Below are 23404 nucleotides of genomic sequence, written 5' to 3' on the forward strand. Positions count from 1 at the left end.
AATGTTCAACAACACATATAAGTCTTGTGTTCAGGTGTCCACATCTTTTGGTCAATATGGCAAACTTTACCTGTAATAGGGTCCAAACTCTCCTTGGTCACATGGTCATTCTGGTTCACCCATTCTCCGTTGCATTTGAAGTATATTTGAGTGGCTGGAGCAGCCTTGCAGGAAAGTTTGACAGGTCTGTTTTTCACTATGAAGGCGTCCTCTGGCTCGCTCTGGAATTCGGGCAATGGTTCGGCCGGAGCAGACGGAAACGAGTCCGGGAGAACTTCGCTGTAATCGCTGCCATCTACAAAAACAAAGAGAGAGCTGTAAGAACATGTGCACGGTTTATGCGAGTGTGTATTCACAAGCGTGTATCTGTCACAGCAAATGAGTTTGGCCTCAGGGGTAATGGCGAGACAGTCGGTGTGTGTTGAGAAAGCCAAAATCCCTGACATTTCAGGTGTACTCTAGTAATACAGCATTTGCTCTTCTCCTTTCCGAGGAGTCCAAACAGAGCCAAGAAGAAGGTGGGGGAGCTTGACCTTCCATTGAAACACCCAGTGATCACACATTATCCCCTGACATTTTCCCAGTGACAGATCCCTCCCAGCACCACAGCACAGCACTCATCCAGGGGGCCAGCGTGTTTCACGGCTCCGCACCCAGGCCCTGTCACCTCCAACACGACAATGCTGTTAACCTTTCAAGCATTAAACGCTACACAGGCTATTGACTACCAAGTGAAAATGAGGTCTGTAGACACCGGCGCCGGGGGGCAAAATGGGAAAGTTGTTGGTTCGCACATTCTGTGATTTGTAGCACACACTTTTCCAAACTGACAAATTTTTTAGGTTTGTCAACTGTGAAATGGTATTTTAACCTTAACTATAGTGGGGTGATAATGTGCTATAACTTAAAAGCATGTGTTCAGATAGTAAATGTCCTTGGTTTCCCCCTTCCCCCAATTCAATACAAGGTTAATGCGCAACATTTGTTTTCATTTTCTATTCTTCCCTAGTCTGCAACGTCAAGCCTAAATATTTATCCCAGAGTTGCTCTTTCATTGACAGGCATAATCACAAATGACAACAAAGGCAATCACAAATAAAAAAAAAAGACTCTGAGCGAGATGACAACTCCCTTTGGCCGTACCAGGGGGGGAGTTCGGCCATTAAACTGCAGAGGCTCTCATGGTTGAAGAAACAGCAAGAGTTTAATTATCACGCACATACTGTACAACTATCATCATTTGGCATTGTAATGATGTGCTAAAATATTTCTGATGGCACAGCTTAGCTTTCTGCAGTGCAAGAGCATTATTTAGTTCTCATTCATATCCTGATGCTGAAGGACACCATAAAGTGCTCTGAAGGCTGACATGCGGGTCAACCGTCTTCGTGCACCTTTGTGTGTGATAGAGCAAGCGTGTGTGAGAGGTACAGGGGTCTGGACTTGTCCGCAGACTGCAGAGGTGAAAGAGGTGAGGGAAGAGCAAACTGAAAATTGGATTTAGGAGGGTGTTTTCACATACAAAGAGGGAGAAACGCTATACAGGTCAGTTCGAAATAGAAAGGGCAGAAAAGAGAGAATAAAAGAGAAAGAGAGCAAACAAACTGGGCTTGACCAGTTTTGTTGAATAATTGTGAACATAGATACTGTTATGCAAGAAAAATTGCAGACATAGTACAGTATAAAGTATTATCATATCATATAGTATGACCAAAGACCAGAATACACTAATGCGTTATCACAAACATTTCCTAGTAATTACATATTTAGTGCTGGTATTTAAGTTAATATCGCCTAATGAAACAGGGGTGTTCACACTGGGCTGTTATCTGAACTAGCCACCAGGATGGTCCCACGAGAACAACACCTGGTTGCGTTCGTACCGCCAGTAGACGTAAGCCTGCCGGAAGTGATATTTGTGATAATGTAGATGGAATGTAAACATGAGTTATGTGATTGAAAGAGCAAAATGGAGGGCTAAGAGACAAAATCTCCAACGACAACTTGCAGTGCTACATATCATCGAGGCTGGAGGAAAAAAAAAAAAACGCGCAGACAAAGGCGACAGGTAAATGCCATCCACCTCTGTGTTCCATGTTTGTGGAGTAAGTATAAACTGTGTGTTTACACTGCTTTTTAAAATGGCAGGTACCAGTGTTTCATATGGTATGCGTTCGGCCAATCAACGTACACTTACGTCACTGGTAGTTCCTATTGTGCTGGGTCCCAACTCTTCGTTAATTTAGTCCTCCCCAAAAGGTGTTCCTATAATTAAAATCTTTCCTTGTTCCTGGTGCGAACATGCCAAAAAGCGGGTACTTCCACCAATAGGAACTATAAAAAAACGTTCCTCCGGTGTGAAAGCCCCTAATATCTCAATAGTATTTAAGACATGGCGTCTTGAGATTTTACTTGACAACACATGCTGAAATGGGTGAAGCCCTGTGTAGTGTTATTGTGTGCGTTACACACAACAAAATCTAATTTATCAACACGCACATCAGATAGGTCAGTGGCTGGAAGGCCACTAGAAGGTCCTAGCAGAAAGTGTCAGTCCAACTTTGTGTCATTATGTGACAGCTACGTCCTTTCTCCAAGCTCACAGCGAGAAAACATTAAAAGACACATATCTATGCATCTATCTCTCTAGAAATAAAATAAAATATATTCTATCTATCTATTGATCGGGGTCACAAACCATAAAAAGCATTCTTTCGCAATTTCAACCTTAAAAGATGCTGTTAATATATAATTTTCGCCATTGTACTCTCCATATCATAAAAAAGCTAAAATATTAATACTTTAACGCAGAGAAGATACAATCATTTCAGTCCTTTAACAAATATTGCTCTCCTTTCCCAGAGACGAATGTGTATTGTGCCACTGACTAACTCTGCATCTTTCTCTCTCTCTCTCTCTCTCTCTCTCTCTCGTCCCTTTTCTCCTTTCCTTCCTTTGTGTCATTCTCTCCTTCGACAGCTGTCAGCTTGTCTTTTTCAGACTTTGACTTCTCTGTCGATAAGCAATTGTGTTTCTCTTTTTCCACACTACCTCCATATGGCATCGATTGCTACAGAAAATCACCAGTCAAAAATATAGCCTGTCATTCCCTGTCACACACAGAGAGAAAAAAAAGCAAGACATTTTGTCGAAAACAACAAGAGAAGCCGAGTGAGAATGTGTACGAGAGTTCCTCACGTGTGTGTGTGTGTGTGAGTGTGTGTGAATGCAGGATCTTTTGGGTGACAAAGCCTGTGTGAAAGTCAGTGTGAAAGAGACAGAATCAGTGAGACAGAGATACAGACTGAACACATGGAAAGATGTCGGTCTTTAAATGCACAGACCAACCGAAAATAAATGCTTATTTATTTGTCTTTCCGTTTGTCTTTCTATCAGTCTGTCCATCTATCCATCTATCTATCTAGCTTTGCTGGCATAATTTCTAACAAAAAAACAAGTTAGAAAAATAAATAAATATAGAAAATGAATGGGAAATAAAAATCTAAATGAATGAAAAAAATAAAATAAAATAAAATAGATAATGATGAAACAATAAAATAAGATAAGATAATGTTTTTTTAAGGGGGTGTTTGGATGAGCAGTTTGACAAACACAAAATTGTTGGCCTTCCATTGGGTTGGACACTAACTTTACAAAGATTGCTCTCAAACATAGTTTGAAGAGCAGACACGAATACCCATCATGCCTTTTGGCAGCCCACAATTTAGCTGGAATGGTCCTGGCACTTCTAAAATGAGGGAAGCTCTTAAGAGGCCCCCGACTGCAGGTCTTTTATCACGGTAATGATAGACAAGACACAGCCGGGACCATAGCCTCCCAGATCTCGGTCTCTGGGAAGGGTGTAAACATCCACACATATGTGCAAACAACCACACATACTCATGAACACAAAAAAACAAGACAACATCCAAATCAAAGGCAGCTGCACTTTTGGGATGTGTGAGAAGCGATTTTGGAGTTAAGATTGTGATGGAAGAGAAACAGAAATGCTCAAAGGGACAACACACACAAATAAACACACACAGCTAGAAATGATGTGGACTAAAATCAGATGTCTTGTCTCTCACACACACACACAAAAGAACAATGGCAAGTCACAATTTATACACAAAAGAATGGTGACGCTCACTCAAAAAGCCACGGAGGGTGTCAGACAGAGTAATTTTGCTAGCTCCAGAAAGTCTGCAGTCATGGGAGCCACAGTTTATCATTAGCCTACAAGGGCTGTAATTACCGTGCACATTATATATATATATATATATATTGACTACAGCTTGACCCCCAACTTTGCAGCTCTCTTCATGAAGCTTTTAAAACCTAGAGTGTCTGGACTTCATGAATGCTGAGAATCAACATTTCTCAACAGTCAGACCACAAGTGGTGAAAATGGGTGGTAAAATCCTGCCCACAGAGACTTTAAGTACTAACATGTCTCAACTCTTCTACCCAAAAGTGATCTTGCCTTTTTGATTTACAGAAATGCAGTGAGGATATACTGCTCTGAAAGATCATATGGTTCACCCAAAAATTGTTGTCCTAAACCTTCCGTGAAACACAAAAAAATAACATATTTTATGAATGTTGGTAAAAGTTTTGGTGATCACTGACTACCATGGTATCGACCAAAAAGAAAAAGAAAATTCTTCCTCCTGTGGAACCTAAAAGAAGATATTTCAAGAAAACCATACAGGTTTGTCAACTAAGATATTCTGTTCAAAACACATTATACCACTCACTCAACACAAAACAGGTAGAACTGCAAAAACACACTCTACAAATTCAAAAAAAATAATTACCACTTTACAGCAATTTGCATATAGCAAACAGCTGGTGTTCCTGACTCATTTAGGATATAACCTTGATATAACCTGAGCTATTCCAACCTGTTATGACTGATCTATACTCAAAACAATATCCCTCTTGTTCTTGTGATTGTAACTGATTGGATGAGGCTAAAAAAAAAAAAACCCGGCTGATTTACAGACACCTGTTGTCACACACATCAGTTCAATTATATATTAATGCATCACGTTGCCACATTGCTTGGCAACCGTAATCAGCCTATGGGTAATTTAATGGACAATATTACTTGGCAGAAGAATTGTGTTTGTATTGTTATTACAGTTTTTCTCAGTCGTTTTGGTGCATTTCTCAGATCAGAAATGAAATTCTCAAAACTACTTGTTCAACCTCCACATCATCTTGTCACTTGTGCATCATAAAAGCGGTTTCTCATTCTTTTGAACAAGTTGCGATTGCTTTGGTGCATTCATGCAATTGATTATGTACAATTGTCAGCGGTTTCCTACATTATCAGTTGCTAATGCCATGTTGCTCAAAATGTATTAAATAGTTCTCTGTGCGATAGTCTTACCCCTCAAAACATCGAGTCATCAGTTCATCGTATAAGTCATTAAATGCAAAATGGTTCTATTAGATTTTTTGTAAATGTGCCATGAATTGATGAATTGTGCAAGTGAATCTTGACTTTCACTAATGAAGAGAATGTTGATCAAACAATGAGAAACCAGTTCTCTGAAAAACTCAAAGTTGCATCTCATGAACCTTCAATTGGCAAGCATATATACAGGTCCTTCTCAAAAAATTTGCATATTGTGATAAAGTTCATTATTTTCCATAATGTAATGATAAAAATTCAACTTTCATATATTTTAGATTCATTGCACACCAACTGAAATATTTCAGGTCTTTTATTGTTTTAATACTGATGATTTTGGCATACAGCTCATGAAAACCCAAAATTCCTGTCTTAAAAAATTAGCATATCATGAAAAGGGTCTCTAAACGAGCTATTAACCTAATCATCTGAATCAACTAATTAACTCTAAACACATGCAAAAGATTCCTGAGGCTTTTAAAAACTACCAGCCTGTTTCATTACTCAAAACCGCAATCATGGTTGAGAACGCCGACCTGACTGCTGTCCAGAAGGCCATCATTGACACCCTCAAGCAAGAGGGTAAGACAGAAAGACATTTCTGAACAAATAGGCTGTTCCCAGAGTGCTGTATCAAGGCACCTCAGTGGGAAGTCGGTGGGAAGGAAAAAGTGTGGCAAAAAACGCTGCACAACGAGAAGAGGTGACCGGACCCTGAGGAAGATTGTGGAGAAGGACCGATTCCAGACCTTGGGGGACCTGCGGAAGCAGTGGACTGAGTCTGGAGTAGAAACATCCAGAGCCACCGTGCACAGGCGTGTGCAGGAAATGGGCTACAGGTGCCGCATTCCCCAGGTCAAGCCACTTTTGAACCAGAAACAGCGGCAGAAGCGCCTGACCTGGGCTACAGAGAAGCAGCACTGGACTGTTGCTCAGTTTTGCATGTCATTCGGAAATCAAGGTTCCAGAGTCTGGAGGAAGACTGGAGAGAAGGAAATGCCAAAATGCCTGAAGTCCAGTGTCAAGTACCCACAGTCAGTGATGGTCTGGGGTGCCATGTCAGCTGCTGGTGTTGGTGCACTGTGTTTTATCAAGGGCAGGGTCAATGCAGCTAGCTATCAGGAGATTTTGGAGCACTTCATGCTTCCATCTGCTGAAAAGCTTTATGGAGATGAAGATTTCATTTTTCAGCACAACCTGGCATCTGCTCACAGTGCCAAAACCACTGGTAAATGGTTTACTGACCATGGTATTACTGTGCTCAATTGGCCTGCCAGCTCTCCTGACCTGAACCCCATAGACAATCTGTGGGATATTGTGAAGAGAAAGTTGAGAGACGCAAGACCCAACACTCTGGATGAGCTTAAGGCCGCTATCGAAGCATCCTGGGCCTCCATAACACCTCAGCAGTGTCACAGGCTGATTGCCTTCATGCCACGCCGCATTGAAGCAGTCATTTCTGCAAAAGGATTCCCGACCAAGTATTGACTATTGAGTGCATAACTGAACATAATTATTTGAAGGTTGACTTTATTTTATTTTATTAAAAACACTTCTTTTATTGGTCGGATGAAATATGCTAATTTTTTTAGACAGGAATTTTGGGTTTTCATGAGCTGTATGCCAAAATCATCAGTATTAAAACAATAAAAGACCTGAAATATTTCAGTTGGTGTGCAATGAATCTAAAATATATGAAAGTTGAATTTTTATCATTACATTATGGAAAATAATTAACTTTATCACAATATGCTAATTTTTTGAGAAGGACCTGTACAGTGCTGCATGCAAAAGCAAAGTTCTGCCCAAGGGGTCTTTCTGTTTGCCTTTCTAATGTTGTATTTTCACCTTTGTGCCCCTATTTCTTTTTATTTTCTATATCACAATAATATTGTAATGTTTTTTTTTTGTCAGACCACTAGTAAAAGTATAACTGTGAATCCTATCCAGTCTCTTTCAATCAATAACTCACGTACAGTAGTGTGTAAATTTGTACTTTTGAAATGGATATATGGCATACAGAAGAAGCGCAGCTTTGTACATTTCAGTAACTGTCATCTAAACTGTTGCCATAGTTTACATCAGGTAATACTAACAGAGTGCAGTGTTTTATACGCTGATTTCACGCAGCCGTTATTTTGAAATCGAAAGCGAGGCTCCGGTGGGAAGTAAACCGGAAGTGCCGCCTTTAATCATAGAAGAGTCGCGAATGCATTGGCGTATTGTTGTGTTTAATGTAGAAATGAGTTATTCTAAAAATGTACATACATTTCTTTCATACTTTAGACTATATACAGTGAAATTAATTAATATTTATATATATATATATATATATATATATATATAATTCAGAAAGTAAAAAAAGAAGCAGGAACAAACTATATCCTATATTGGATATTAACATCCATTAGTGTAAATCGCGGCAGCAGCTTCAGGTTGGTAGTCCAAGGCATTGTTGTTTATCTTTACTTCCGGGGTTCTTCCGACCGGAGCCTCGCTTTCGATTTCAAAATGGCGGCTGCGTGAAATCAGCGTGAATTGACAACATGACTAAGCATTTTGACTATCTTGTTTGTGAACAATGACACAAGGACTTTTCATTCTGATGGCACTGATATGTTCATTGACATAAATACTTACTTTTGAGAGATGAACTAAAGATTTTGAGTAAGTTACAGGCTTTTGCAGGTAATCCAATGTGTGGTGCTGTTTGTATGAATTGTTTTGAGAATACACATACTTCTTTGCAAATATTAAGGATGATTTGAAAAATGCACCAAAGCGACTGAGAAAAACTGTAAAAAATGAAACTATGTACTAAACATTGGTTTATATTCTGTTGCTGTTTATGAAAGGAATACACTACTATTCAAAAATCTGGGGTCGTAAGATTTATAAAAAATTAAATAAAATAAAATAAAATAAACATCTTATGCTCACCAAGCCCACCATTTATTTAATAATCAAAATACAGTAAAATCAGTAATGTTGTGAAATATTATTACAATTTAAAATAAAGGGTTTTTAATTTTAATATATTTTAAAATGTAATTTATTCTTGTGGTGGCAAGAAAGCTGAATTTTCAGCATCATTACCCCAGTCTTCTTCAGAGTCACATGATCCTTCAGAAATCATTCTTGAGTTGAGTTGTGCTGATCAACATTTTTGTGAAAACATGATACTTATTTTCAGTATTATGAATAGAAAGTTAAAAAAGATTTACCATGTTTACAGGAATTTATTGTGGTAAAATAACTGCAATGCATGACATTCATATTTTTGTATCATCATTCCCACTGCATGTCGGAGAGAGGTTCCCTGTCTGTCTCCAGTAAACATAACATGATCATTTGAGTTATTTCTCAGTAATAGCCCAGCTATATCCTGCTGATGATGAGAGTGCTGTGTCTGAGGAAGTGACACAGAGCTGAGCTGACAGGAATATTCTCTCAGCATCTCTGCTAACTACAGTAGTCATAGCAGAAATGAAATTATAATGCCTGCATCATTACTGGCACAATAACCTCTTTCAAACACACACAAACTCACTCAGGGTACAAAAATAATACTTTCAAAGCATCAAATGAGAGTAAATATTGGATTTAGTAATTAAATAAAACAGAGTTATCAATGTAAGTGACACAAGCTATTTAAAACAAAGAAAACATCTGCCGTGACGTGCATCTTCTAATGACTTTTAACACAATGGAAAATGTACCATAAGAAGCTTATCTAGAAAGGTTTATTTATGTTTATTTCAAACTACAGTTCAAAACAAGAACTTAGCCTAATACTTTTATTAAGCAAGGATGCATTAAATTGATCAAAAGTGACAGTAAAGACTAACATTTTTACAAAAGATTTATTTTAAATAAATGCTGTTCTTTTGAACTTTACATTGTTTAAATAGCCTAAACCTGAAAATGTACACAACTGTACAACACTGTTTTCAACATTGATAATTATGAGAAATGTTTCTTGAGCACCAAATCAGCATATTAGAATGATCGTGACACTGAAGAGTGGAGTAATGATGCTGAAAATTCAGCTTTGCCATCACAGAAAAAAGTTTCAGTTTTAAATTATATTAAAATAGAAAACTGTTATTATAAATTATAATAATGTCACAATATTACTGTTTTACTCTAATTTTTGATCTGACAAATGCAGCCAAAACACACACACATTGTTTTTTTGAACAGTACAGGTATATGGACTATTTGTTGCATTAAGCCAACGAAACAAAAACTGACCTAATTGTTTTGCAACTAAAATACAGATATATAGAAAAACTATTTCATGGGCAGTGAGAAATATTTACACCTAGGTGTAAATTTAAGGTGACCGACACACCTTAAATCAATGTGTGTGAAGTTTCTTTATACTTTTAATAGGCACTACAAAAAAGTGTGTGTGTGTGTGTGTGTGTGTGTGTGTGTGTGTGTGTGTGTGTGTGTGTGTGTGTGTGTGTGTGTGTAGGCATATGTGGTTTATGAGACCAATTTTCAGGTTTACATACCAGCATTACAAGACCAATCGGTTTATGAGACCACTTTTAGTGACCTCGTAATTCTGAAATTTTTTATTGTAATAATTATTGACTAATAATAATAATAATAAAAAATAATGCTTGTATGTTTTCTACATTACTACTTGTGTTAATTAATGTATCTATTGCACTGTTATGACACTCCCTACCTTTTTTATAACCTTTACAAACACTGTCCTCTTAAACCATGATGTGTATGTGTGTACTCGGAACAGTGCCCCTGTAGGTGGGAATTAGTATTGCAAAGTATACACATTGGCGCCAAATTACACACACATTAGCGCCAAATTAACGCAGGTTGTTTACGGCAGAGAAGATTTGCAGCCGCTTCAGTGAACAACGCAGCAGCTGGATCTATGGTGAAATAGTAAGTACTTGATAATATCTTCTTCTTCTTTTTTTACATAAATATGAAATCCTTGATTCCTCAGCGTTAGTTTCAGTTGTCAAATGTTTATTTGATGTAATTTAATCACTTAAACTGTAGTAATGGCGCGTGAGAGGAGCACTGCTTGTAGAATCAGCTCTGAGACGCAAAGATGATGTAGATCGCAACGAATGTGGTAATCATTAAAAAATACAATTTAAATTAAATATATCGTTGTGAAATAAAGTGGCCTTGGGCAGAGCACACTGCTAAAAGGTCATTGCGTCTAATAAGAAAATACTTCTGCGATATATATTTTCATAGTTTATCAAAGTTCAAATAATACGTTACAGTAGATCGACATCGGAATAAGCCCAATCTCCTCTAATGTCGCTGTCTGTGCGGTCGCGGCGGTCTGAGCGGGAGAGCTGGCAGGTTTAGCCGGCTGAGGTGCACTCCTAACACGAGGAGTCACGGCCTTGAGACTGGAGCTATTTTCTCACCCAAACAACTGCCGCGAATTTCACGGACGAGGAAACATTAAAAGCATTATTAGACGGTTTACAAGGCTGCATTATATGTTAAACCCATTTAATTATTATTAAATTATAATAAAGCATAATGCTATTGTGAATTAATAAACCCTATGATTTAAATAAATATATGCAATGCAGGTTTATACAGTATGCAATGTAATTATTTACATGCGTTACGTTACGTGTGTGCATGCCAGAGCAGCTCTGTTCACAATAAGTTAACTTACTCTGCTCCTCACAAACTTATCATTAAAATGCGTGGATCGTCTCACACTCTATCTTTGCATCTCAGTGTCGCTTTTAGTTATAATTACTAACTTTTTAGTAAAGTTTTCTGCCATTAAGCAGCTCTCTAGTGTGGAGCCATAGCTAATGATAAAAGCTTTTTTAAATATTTAACATCATAATAGTGAATATTTAACATCAAAATGTTTGTAGTATTATTTTTATTTTTGTATTTATAGTGTTTATATATAATATTAATATTATTAATATTAATATTATACTGTTTATCTGTAAAGATTGACTTGATGATATTTTGTAGTGATACTGAGTCATCGGATCAGAGGACCAAATCCTCTAAAAGATGCAGAAATCAATGTAAAGCTGGGTAAGGACAACGACGTAATAACCGGAGATATATAAATCCTGTCAAAGGTAAGTTTTTTTTCTTCTTTTTTTTTCATAAACCTTAGCCTATCTATTAATTAGTTAGTCGACTTCTATTATACTAGATACACAATGTTCAACCAGAAATACAATCTCTTGACGTGTACAGTGTAACATGCATGCCTTGGATAATCTAATAATGGAGTATAATACATTTCAAAATAGACCAAAGTGTCAGATCTAACCACAAAGAAGATGGAACCTAGGGTGTACTCACAGTAGATGATCTGATCTGAGCTGTGCCCGAGCACGTTTGACCCCCAGAGCCCGGTTTGTTTGACTAGTGTGAGGCCATCCTTAAAAATATTAGATCCTACTAGATATCTAATAGATAATACTAGATATCAACAAAAGTGGATTTTCAGAGGAAACAAATAGATTACAATTACTTTAGAATTCACAAAATAACAGTTGTTAATAACAATGTAATACCTAGGAGTAAACATGTTAGGCCCTGTCCCATTTCTCCCCCCTTAAAACTTTCACTTGGTTTTGAGTGCCCTCGAAAGTAAAGTCCCCTCAACGAGGGAAGTGGAGTTGAAGATCTTTCCCTATGAAATGAGACACCACTATATGCAAATTAGCTCGGCAATCCTCAATACGTCACGCGCAGCGTCAAAGTGTCTGTCTACTACTTCTACTACTATTTTCATTCATAAAATTGCCGGTTCCAGTTGTTGTGTTGCCTGTTGTGTGGGCTGTTTTCGTTTATCTACATCTGATGAATCAACAGAGAAGACATGTGGAATATAGAAGACGCATTTCCGGTAATTTTGCCATATATTTGTTTGTATCTGATCGTTTAGAAGCGCACACAAAACCCAAAGTTTGCTTGTCTAACGTTAGTTGCAATCCGTTTCCGAACGCGTGCGCGCCGCCATGGGAACCGGGCCAACGTCTCTTGCGCGGATCATTGTGCTTTTAGTAGCTGTTTTTACCACCAACGTCCCGCAATTTAGAAACCGCAGACACTGCACTTTACAACAATCACCGATTGTGCTCAGTGCTGATTCTGACGTTAGGTTTGGGTTTAGAGAGAAATGACAGCGCGCTGTGAAGGGAAGATGATGCGCTAGACGAACGCGGCTAGTTTTGAATAATTTTACCTCACATATCTTCTTTTTATAATCCTTGGAAGCCAAAATCGAAAATAAAATTAGATTAACTAACTTACCCAGATCAGATGTATATTTGATTTGCTTTTGAAGCACTCGGCAGATATCATATGAACATCGTCAGATAGCTTCGTGAAATATTTTCTAACATTAGTGTTGAAAACTCAACAGTCCATTGGATGTGCATCAAACTAACATATTCCAACATATTTCGACATTTTAACATGCGTATTTGCGAAAATATACTTAAAATAAAATTGTTCCTTTCCAGCGGTGTCCGCCATCTTAGTTGAAAAATTTGACCGGCTCGCTGAGTTCGCAAGGTATCCTGGGTAATTTCATCTTCCACTTCGTTTTAAGCCTGCATCGGACCGCACTATGTTTTGAGGGTTGATTTTAATGGCAGAATAGCACTCCCCCTTGCTCTTTGGAGTATTGGGACACCCTACCCCTACACGAGAACGCGCAAAAACAAGGGTTAGGGCAGAAATCTAGGGTAAGGGGAGGTATTGGGACGCAGCCTTAGGCCCAATCCCAATTCTACCCCTTTCCCCTTCGTCTACCCCTAACCCTTCACCCTTCCCCTTGACCCTTGAAACAGAGTGGCAAGGCGAAGGGGTGAAAATATTCCCCTAAGAAATGGGACACCACTACTACACGGTTACACGTCATTATACGTCGTCGCTAGCGCCTACGTCACAGATGCGCCGATGTTTATCACAAACTTCCAAGATGCTGTCGTCAGCTGCAGTCATCTCAGTTGCATGGGTTACAGCTATTTTTTTGCATTTGTCTTGTGAAGCACAGTAACGTTTAACAGACTCCCTCCCAAAGTTGTTTTGCCTTGTATTTGGACTTGAGGAAATGTTGCTCGTTGTCAACGCGAAAACGAATTATCCTCCGGGTTTCCTCAGGTGTCCCTGTTTGATAAAGACCATACAAGACTGGTTGATCTGATCATATTGCAAAAAGCACGAAACTGTAAGCACTGTTCGTTTATATCGTGTTCACATATAACCACAAAAAAACAATGCGTTCATAGCAGATGTACTGTAAAATATAAGCCAATTCCCTTCCGCAATTATTTTCACCAGTTGACATGAAAATATGTTGCGGGAGTATCGTTAGCAAACTTCAGCGATGTTTTTTTTTTACAAACATTTCTTTGAAGAAACTGACCGTAAATATGAACACAAGATTGAATGTAACATAAAGGAAATCATTATTTGTCGTTAAAAATGTAAATATTTTTGCGTGGGCAGCCATTTTGCGTCTGTAGCCGGTGTATGCAGTGACACTTCTCATACCCCTTCGTTTGAAGTGTGGTCCCGAAAAATCTTCGTTTGAAGGGCTATCTGGCCCTTCCCCTTACCCCTACCCCTCCAACCAAAAGAGAATTGAGACAGCCCTACCCCTTCACGTGCACGCGCAAAACAGAGGGGAAGGGGTAAGTGAAGGGGTAAGGGGTAGAATTGGGATTGGCCCTTAATGTGTTACATTAACAAATGCATCTATATTTAGTTTTTCACCGATGTCTAGGGGCTGTTTACACCTACCCACTAAATGCGTTTTCTCAATAAAGGATAGCTATCTGATTTATCAAAACGATCCATTTACACCTGATCACATACATTTCTTTTTGCGGATATAAATCCGATCTTCAATTCCCGCGCTATATGCAGATTTAATGGAGTGCACGTTGCTTTCGGTGATGAGATGCATTTTATTGATCATCAGCTAAAATGTCAAAATCAAAGACTGCAATAGGAGAGAGAACGTAGCCTACGTTTGTATGTAGGCCTAGGCAATTTATATTCACAATACTTACTAAAATATAACTAATATTATTTTATTGCATTTGTATTAGTTGTTTGAAGAGTTTAAAAAAAATCGGTCTGTCTTAACGCAAGTTTACAACCGACAAGTCGGTTGGACTAAAAGGGAAAATAAATAAATAATTGGGTCGGTCCTAAATTGACAGGGTCGGTCGGGTTACGGCAAACAAGAATATTTTTAAGGATGGCCTGATTGCTTACACACCTATTCATCTAAATCAGTGGTTCTCAACCCTGTCCTGGCGTACCCCCAACACTACACTACACTACATGTGATAATGAGCTGATGAGTTTAATCAGGTGTGTTTGATTAGGGAGACAAGGAAAACGTGTAGTGTTGGGGGTACACCAGGACAGGGTTGAGAACCACTGATCTAAATGCAGGGCTCCAGGTGCACAGGTGCTACTGCCCTTAAATGTTAGTCCTAAATAAATGTATTTAATACTTATAATTAGGTTGGTCTTCTTTTCTGTTTTTGGTTCATAATATAAAAAAAATGTGTATGTTTGTATAAGTGAAGTACTCTTCAAATGTGTTTTGGTCAAAGGCAGGGTAGGTGATTTGGTTCAAAAACATTTTTTGTTATGCTGGTTGAAATTCTCTTCACATCCTGATAGCAAGCACTAAGTTAAGTTGTTTAAATGTATTTATATCATCTGTGGATGGAGTAGAACCATAAAATGTCTGTCTAATCAAAATGCTCGGTCTAGGGATGGAAATTATCGATTAATTCATTAATCATTCATTTATTGACCTTATCGATCGATTAACGATTAACTGATAAGCGGCTATTTTCCTGAGAATGTACATTTCTCACGGTATCAATAGTGTCTTTAACATAAAAAGCAAAATATTGCTTATATACTGAATAAAAATGCATGTTATATTGCTCAAATGATGTTTTATTTTAACAGTTGGGATACGGTACAGAATGGCATTTATGTAGTTTAACAAAATAAATTATGCACAGAAAATTAAAATACATAAAAAATAATTGTGCACTGGCTCACCTGTTGCAAACATTTGGCTTAGCCTAGACTATATTAAGCCTACATATAATAATCTATCTGGTAAACTACTTGTATGAAAAACTTGAATCATTAGCAGCAGCACTTATAATCCCCCTTGGTCTGAGAAAGGTAACAGTAAGATTACTAGACCTGGAAATAGGGCTGTCGCGGTGAAGGAATTTCCCTTGCGGTAATTTTGAGTGGCTCAATAGCGCGATATGCGGTATTACCGCCATTTATTTATTTATATTTATTTGTTGCTATAAATACGTGTTATGATGTGGTCAGCATACACAAAAACAATGTAACCAATGTAACCGAAACTAAACAGCGCCTCTGCGCATATTTCATTTAGGTCGGGGTGTGTTTGCCACAACACGTATCATGAAAGGTTCCTTTATTGTTCAATATAGGGGAACATCTTAGAAAAATGGAAGTTGAAAAAAACAACAAATGATTATACATACTACTTCAAAAACAGAGGGTGTGACTACTGGTAAGTAGACTGTATTTTGCTCTATGTAAATTCCTGTGCATCTTTTGAAATGTGTTTCTCAACCCTGAAACCAAATACCACACACAGTTTTGGGGCAGATTAAAATGATTACCAATTATGTATTCCTTTCTAGAGCATAACTTTAGTGAACATTTGTAACAACTACTTTTTTTTCTCATATAGCATTGATGCCTCCTCTGATGAAGGTTCACTCTGGAGAAGCCAGATGGCAAAAGCCAAATGGCAAAATGAAGAAAATTGAACGAAGGAAAGCCTCATCTTTGTTTATTTACTGTGAAAGACATCAATAAGGGTGAAGAGATAACCTATGATTATGGAGGACATGACTTGCCATGGCGTTCTCGCTGTGGGCAGAAAACGTGCAAGGTAGAATATTTCCAAAAGTTATTAAAAAAATTATACTATTATCATCCAGTTGCTTCAGATTTCTTTCAGATTGCTCCTTTCTCCTTGTTTCTGTCTTCCAGCTTGTCCATGAGCCTGACGCTCCAGCCTTGACAGGAAGTGAAGTCACATCTCCTGAAGAGGTTTGTTAATACTTTTGACAATTAAGTTTCACACGCGTTATAACATGATCTTAAGTGAAATTATGTTATTGCTACTAAATGTGATTTAGCTGTACACTATTGTTAAAAACACTTGTGTGTGTTAACCGTACCATGAGTAAACCATGAGTAAACACACACAAGTGTTGTAAAAAAGTGGTCTACCGCTAAGTAGCATACAATAGTCATATGAGTCCTCATAAACCAAATAATGTCCTCATAAACCATGAGTAAACACACACAAGTGTTGTAAAACAATAGTCTACTGCTGAGTCACATACAATAGTCATATGAGTCCTCATAAACCGAATAATGTCCTCATAAACCATGAGTAAACACACACAAGTGTTGTAAAACAAAAGTCTACTGCTGAGTCACATACAATAGTCATATGAGTCCTCATAAACCGAATAATGTCCTCATAAACCATGAGTAAACACACACAAGTGATGTAAAACAATAGTCTACCACTAACTAACATACAATAGTCATATGAGTCCTCATAAACCAAATAATGTCCTCATAAACCATGAGTAAACACACACAAGTGTTGTAAAACAATAGTCTACCACTAACTAACATAGAATAGTCATATGAGTCCTCATAAACCGAATAATGTCCTCATAAACCATGAGTAAACACACACAAGTGCTGTAAAACAATAGTCTACTGCTGAGTAACATACAATAGTCATATGAGTCCTCATAAACCAAATAATGTCCTCATAAACCATGAGTAAACACACACAAGTGTTGTAAAACAATAGTCTACTGCTGAGTCACATACAATAGTCATATGAGTCCTCATAAACCATGAGTAAACACACACAAGTGTTGTAAAACAATAGTCTACTGCTGAGTCACATACAATAGTCATATGAGTCCTCATAAACCGAATAATGTCCTCATAAACCATGAGTAAACACACACAAGTGCTGTAAAACAATAGTCTACTGCAGAGTAACATACAATAGTCATATGAGTCCTCATAAACCGAATAATGTCCTCATAAACCATGAGTAAACACACACAAGTGTTGTAAAACAATAGTCTACTGCTGAGTAACATACAATAGTCATATGAGTCCTCATAAACCATGAGTAAACACACACAAGTGTTGTAAAACAATAGTCTACCGCTGAGTCACATACAATAGTCATATGAGTCCTCATAGACCGAATAATGTCCTCATAAACCATGAGTAAACACACACAAGTGTTGTAAAACAATAGTCTACTGCTAACTAACATACAATAGTCATATGAGTCCTCATAAACCGAATAATGTCCTCATAAACCATGAGTAAACACACACAAGTGTTGTAAAACAATAGTCTACTGCTGAGTCACATACAATAGTCATATGAGTCCTCATAAACCGAATAATGTCCTCATAAACCTTGAGTAAACACACACAAGTGTTGTAAAACAAAAGTCTACTGCTGAGTCACATACAATAGTCATATGAGTCCTCATAAACTGAATAATGTCCTCATAAACCATGAGTAAACACACACAAGTGTTGTAAAACAAAAGTCATATGAGTCCTCATAAACTGAATAATGTCCTCATAAACCATGAGTAAACACACACAAGTGTTGTAAAACAAAAGTCTAATGCTGAGTAACATACAATAGTCATATGAGTCCTCATAAACTGAATAATGTCCTCATAAACCATGAGTAAACACACACAAGTGTTGTAAAACAATAGTCTAATGCTGAGTAACATACAATAGTCATATGAGTCCTCATAAACCGAATAATGTCCTCATAAACCATGAGTAAACACACACAAGTGTTGTAAAACAAAAGTCTACTGCTGAGTCACATACAATAGTCATATGAGTCCTCATAAACCAAATAATGTCCTCATAAACCATGAGTAAACACACACAAGTGTTGTAAAACAATAGTCTACTGCTGAGTCACATACAATAGTCATATGAGTCCTCATAAACCAAATAATGTCCTCATAAACCATGAGTAAACACACAAGTGTTGTAAAACAATAGTCTACCGCTGAGTAACATACAATAGTCATATGAGTCCTCATAAACTGAATAATGTCCTCATAAACCATGAGTAAACACACACAAGTGTTGTAAAACAAAAGTCTAATGCTGAGTAACATACAATAGTCATATGAGTCCTCATAAACCGAATAATGTCCTCATAAACCATGAGTAAACACACACAAGTGTTGTAAAACAAATGTCTACTGCTGAGTCACATACAATAGTCATATGAGTCCTCATAAACTGAATAATGTCCTCATAAACCATGAGTAAACACACACAAGTGTTGTAAAACAAAAGTCTACTGCTGAGTCACATATAATAGTCATATGAGTCCTCATAAACCGAATAATGTCCTCATAAACCATGAGTAAACACACACAAGTGTTGTAAAACAATAGTCTACTGCTGAGTCACATACAATAGTCATATGAGTCCTCATAAACCGAATAATGTCCTCATAAACCATGAGTAAACACACACAAGTGTTGTAAAACAATAGTCTACCGCTGAGTCACATACAATAGTCATATGAGTCCTCATAAACCGAATAATGTCCTCATAAACCATGAGTAAACACACACAAGTGTTGTAAAACAATAGTCTACTGCTGAGTCACATACAATAGTCATATGAGTCCTCATAAACTGAATAATGTCCTCATAAACCATGAGTAAACACACACAAGTGTTGTAAAACAAAAGTCTACTGCTGAGTCACAAATAAGTCATATGAGTCCTCATAAACCGAATAATATCCTCATAAACCATGAGTAAACACACACAAGTGTTGTAAAACAATAGTCTACTGCTGAGTCACATACAATAGTCATATGAGTCCTCATAAACCGAATAATGTCCTCATAAACCATGAGTAAACACACACAAGTGTTGTAAAACAAAAGTCTACTGCTGAGTAACATACAATAGTCATATGAGTCCTCATAAACCGAATAATGTCCTCATAAACCATGAGTAAACACACACAAGTGTTGTAAAACAAAAGTCTACTGCTGAGTAACATACAATAGTCATATTAGTCCTCATAAACCGAATAATGTCCTCATAAACCATGAGTAAACACACACAAGTGTTGTAAAACAATAGTCTACCACTAACTAACATACAATAGTCATATGAGTCCTCATAAACCGAATAATGTCCTCATAAACCATGAGTAAACACACACAAGTGTTGTAAAACAATAGTCTACCACTAACTAACATACAATAGTCATATGAGTCCTCATAAACCGAATAATGTCCTCATAAACCATGAGTAAACACACACAAGTGTTGTAAAACAATAGTCTACCGCTGAGTCACATACAATAGTCATATGAGTCCTCATAAACTGAATAATGTCCTCATAAACCATGAGTAAACACACACAAGTGTTGTAAAACAATAGTCTACCACTAACTAACATACAATAGTCATATGAGTCCTCATAAACCGAATAATGTCCTCATAAACCATGAGTAAACACACACAAGTGTTGTAAAACAATAGTCTACCACTAACTAACATACAATAGTCATATGAGTCCTCATAAACCGAATAATGTCCTCATAAACCATGAGTAAACACACACAAGTGTTGTAAAACAATAGTCTACCGCTGAGTCACATACAATAGTCATATGAGTCCTCATAAACCGAATAATGTCCTCATAAACCATGAGTAAACACACACAAGTGTTGTAAAACAATAGTCTACCGCTGAGTCACATACAATAGTCATATGAGTCCTCATAAACCGAATAATGTCCTCATAAACCATGAGTAAACACACACAAGTGTTGTAAAACAATAGTCTACCGCTAAGTAGCATACAATAGTCATATGAGTCCTCATAAACCGAATAATGTCCTCATAAACCATGAGTAAACACACACAAGTGTTGTAAAACAATAGTCTACTGCTAACTAACATACAATAGTCATATGAGTCCTCATAAACCGAATAATGTCCTCATAAACCATGAGTAAACACACACAAGTGCTGTAAAACAATAGTCTACCGCTAAGTAGCATACAATAGTCATATGAGTCCTCATAAACCAAATAATGTCCTCATAAACCATGAGTAAACACACACAAGTGTTGTAAAACAATAGTCTACCGCTAAGTAGCATACGATAGTCATATGAGTCCTCATAAACCGAATAATGTCCTCATAAACCATGAGTAAACACACACAAGTGTTGTAAAACAATAGTCTACTTCTGAGTAACATACAATAGTCATATGAGTCCTCATAAACCGAATAATGTCCTCATAAACCATGAGTAAACACACACAAGTGCTGTAAAACAATAGTCTACCGCTAAGTAGCATACAATAGTCATATGAGTCCTCATAAACCGAATAATGTCCTCATAAACCATGAGTAAACACACACAAGTGTTGTAAAACAATAGTCTACTGCTAACTAACATACAATAGTCATATGAGTCCTCATAAACCGAATAATGTCCTCATAAAACATGAGTAAACACACACAAGTGTTGTAAAACAATAGTCTACCGCTAAGTAGCATACAATAGTCATATGAGTCCTCATAAACCGAATAATGTCCTCATAAACCATGAGTAAACACACACAAGTGTTGTAAAACAATAGTCTACTTCTGAGTAACATACAATAGTCATATGAGTCCTCATAAACCGAATAATGTCCTCATAAACCATGAGTAAACACACACAAGTGTTGTAAAACAATAGTCTACTGCTAACTAACATACAATAGTCATATGAGTCCTCATAAACCGAATAATGTCCTCATAAACCATGAGTAAACACACACAAGTGTTGTAAAACAATAGTCTACCGCTAACTAACATACAATAGTCATATGAGTCCTCATAAACCGAATAATGTCCTCATAAACCATGAGTAAACATACACAAGTGTTGTAAAACAATAGTCTACTGCTAACTAACATACAATAGTCATATGAGTCCTCATAAACCGAATAATGTCCTCATAAACCATGAGTAAACACACACAAGTGCTGTAAAACAATAGTCTACTGCTAACTAACATACAATAGTCATATGAGTCCTCATAAACCGAATAATGTCCTCATAAACCATGAGTAAACACACACAAGTGTTGTAAAACAATAGTCTACCGCTAACTAACATACAATAGTCATATGAGTCCTCATAAACCGAATAATGTCCTCATAAACCATGAGTAAACACACACAAGTGTTGTAAAACAATAGTCTACTGCTAACTAACATACAATAGTCATATGAGTCCTCATAAACCGAATAATGTCCTCATAAACCATGAGTAAACACACACAAGTGCTGTAAAACAATAGTCTACCGCTAAGTAGCATACAATAGTCATATGAGTCCTCATAAACCAAATAATGTCCTCATAAACCATGAGTAAACACACACAAGTGTTGTAAAACAATAGTCTACCGCTAAGTAGCATACGATAGTCATATGAGTCCTCATAAACCGAATAATGTCCTCATAAACCATGAGTAAACACACACAAGTGCTGTAAAACAATAGTCTACCGCTAAGTAGCATACAATAGTCATATGAGTCCTCATAAACCGAATAATGTCCTCATAAACCATGAGTAAACACACACAAGTGTTGTAAAACAATAGTCTACTTCTGAGTAACATACAATAGTCATATGAGTCCTCATAAACCGAATAATGTCCTCATAAACCATGAGTAAACACACACAAGTGTTGTAAAACAATAGTCTACTGCTAACTAACATACAATAGTCATATGAGTCCTCATAAACCGAATAATGTCCTCATAAACCATGAGTAAACACACACAAGTGCTGTAAAACAATAGTCTACCGCTAAGTAGCATACAATAGTCATATGAGTCCTCATAAACCAAATAATGTCCTCATAAACCATGAGTAAACACACACAAGTGTTGTAAAACAATAGTCTACCGCTAAGTAGCATACAATAGTCATATGAGTCCTCATAAACCATGAGTAAACACACACAAGTGTTGTAAAACAATAGTCTACTTCTGAGTAACATACAATAGTCATATGAGTCCTCATAAACCGAATAATGTCCTCATAAACCATGAGTAAACACACACAAGTGTTGTAAAACAATAGTCTACTGCTAACTAACATACAATAGTCATATGAGTCCTCATAAACCGAATAATGTCCTCATAAACCATGAGTAAACACACACAAGTGTTGTAAAACAATAGTCTACTGCTAACTAACATACAATAGTCATATGAGTCCTCATAAACCGAATAATGTCCTCATAAACCATGAGTAAACACACACAAGTGCTGTAAAACAATAGTCTACCGCTAAGTAGCATACAATAGTCATATGAGTCCTCATAAACCGAATAATGTCCTCATAAACCATGAGTAAACACACACAAGTGTTGTAAAACAATAGTCTACTGCTAACTAACATACAATAGTCATATGAGTCCTCATAAACCGAATAATGTCCTCATAAAACATGAGTAAACACACACAAGTGTTGTAAAACAATAGTCTACCGCTAAGTAGCATACAATAGTCATATGAGTCCTCATAAACCGAATAATGTCCTCATAAACCATGAGTAAACACACACAAGTGTTGTAAAACAATAGTCTACTTCTGAGTAACATACAATAGTCATATGAGTCCTCATAAACCGAATAATGTCCTCATAAACCATGAGTAAACACACACAAGTGTTGTAAAACAATAGTCTACTGCTAACTAACATACAATAGTCATATGAGTCCTCATAAACCGAATAATGTCCTCATAAACCATGAGTAAACACACACAAGTGTTGTAAAACAATAGTC

At 37.1% G+C, this 23404-nt stretch overlaps 1 protein-coding gene across 3 annotated transcripts in view; it reads right to left on the minus strand.

Moving 5' to 3' along the window:
- Positions 1–23404, minus strand: part of unc5b (unc-5 netrin receptor B) — a 97009-nt gene that overhangs the window by 17182 nt on the left and 56423 nt on the right. For all 3 annotated transcript variants that reach the window (XM_056242871.1, XM_056242870.1, XM_056242869.1), the window contains exon 2: positions 71–295. In XM_056242871.1, the coding sequence (XP_056098846.1) occupies positions 71–295 (225 nt within the window). The remainder of the gene's footprint in view (positions 1–70; positions 296–23404) is intronic.

The sequence above is a fragment of the Rhinichthys klamathensis genome, unplaced genomic scaffold, assembly GCF_029890125.1.
Source record: "Rhinichthys klamathensis goyatoka isolate OS25496 unplaced genomic scaffold, OSU_Roscu_1.1 h1tg000764l_1, whole genome shotgun sequence".
NCBI lineage: Eukaryota > Metazoa > Chordata > Actinopteri > Cypriniformes > Leuciscidae > Rhinichthys > Rhinichthys klamathensis.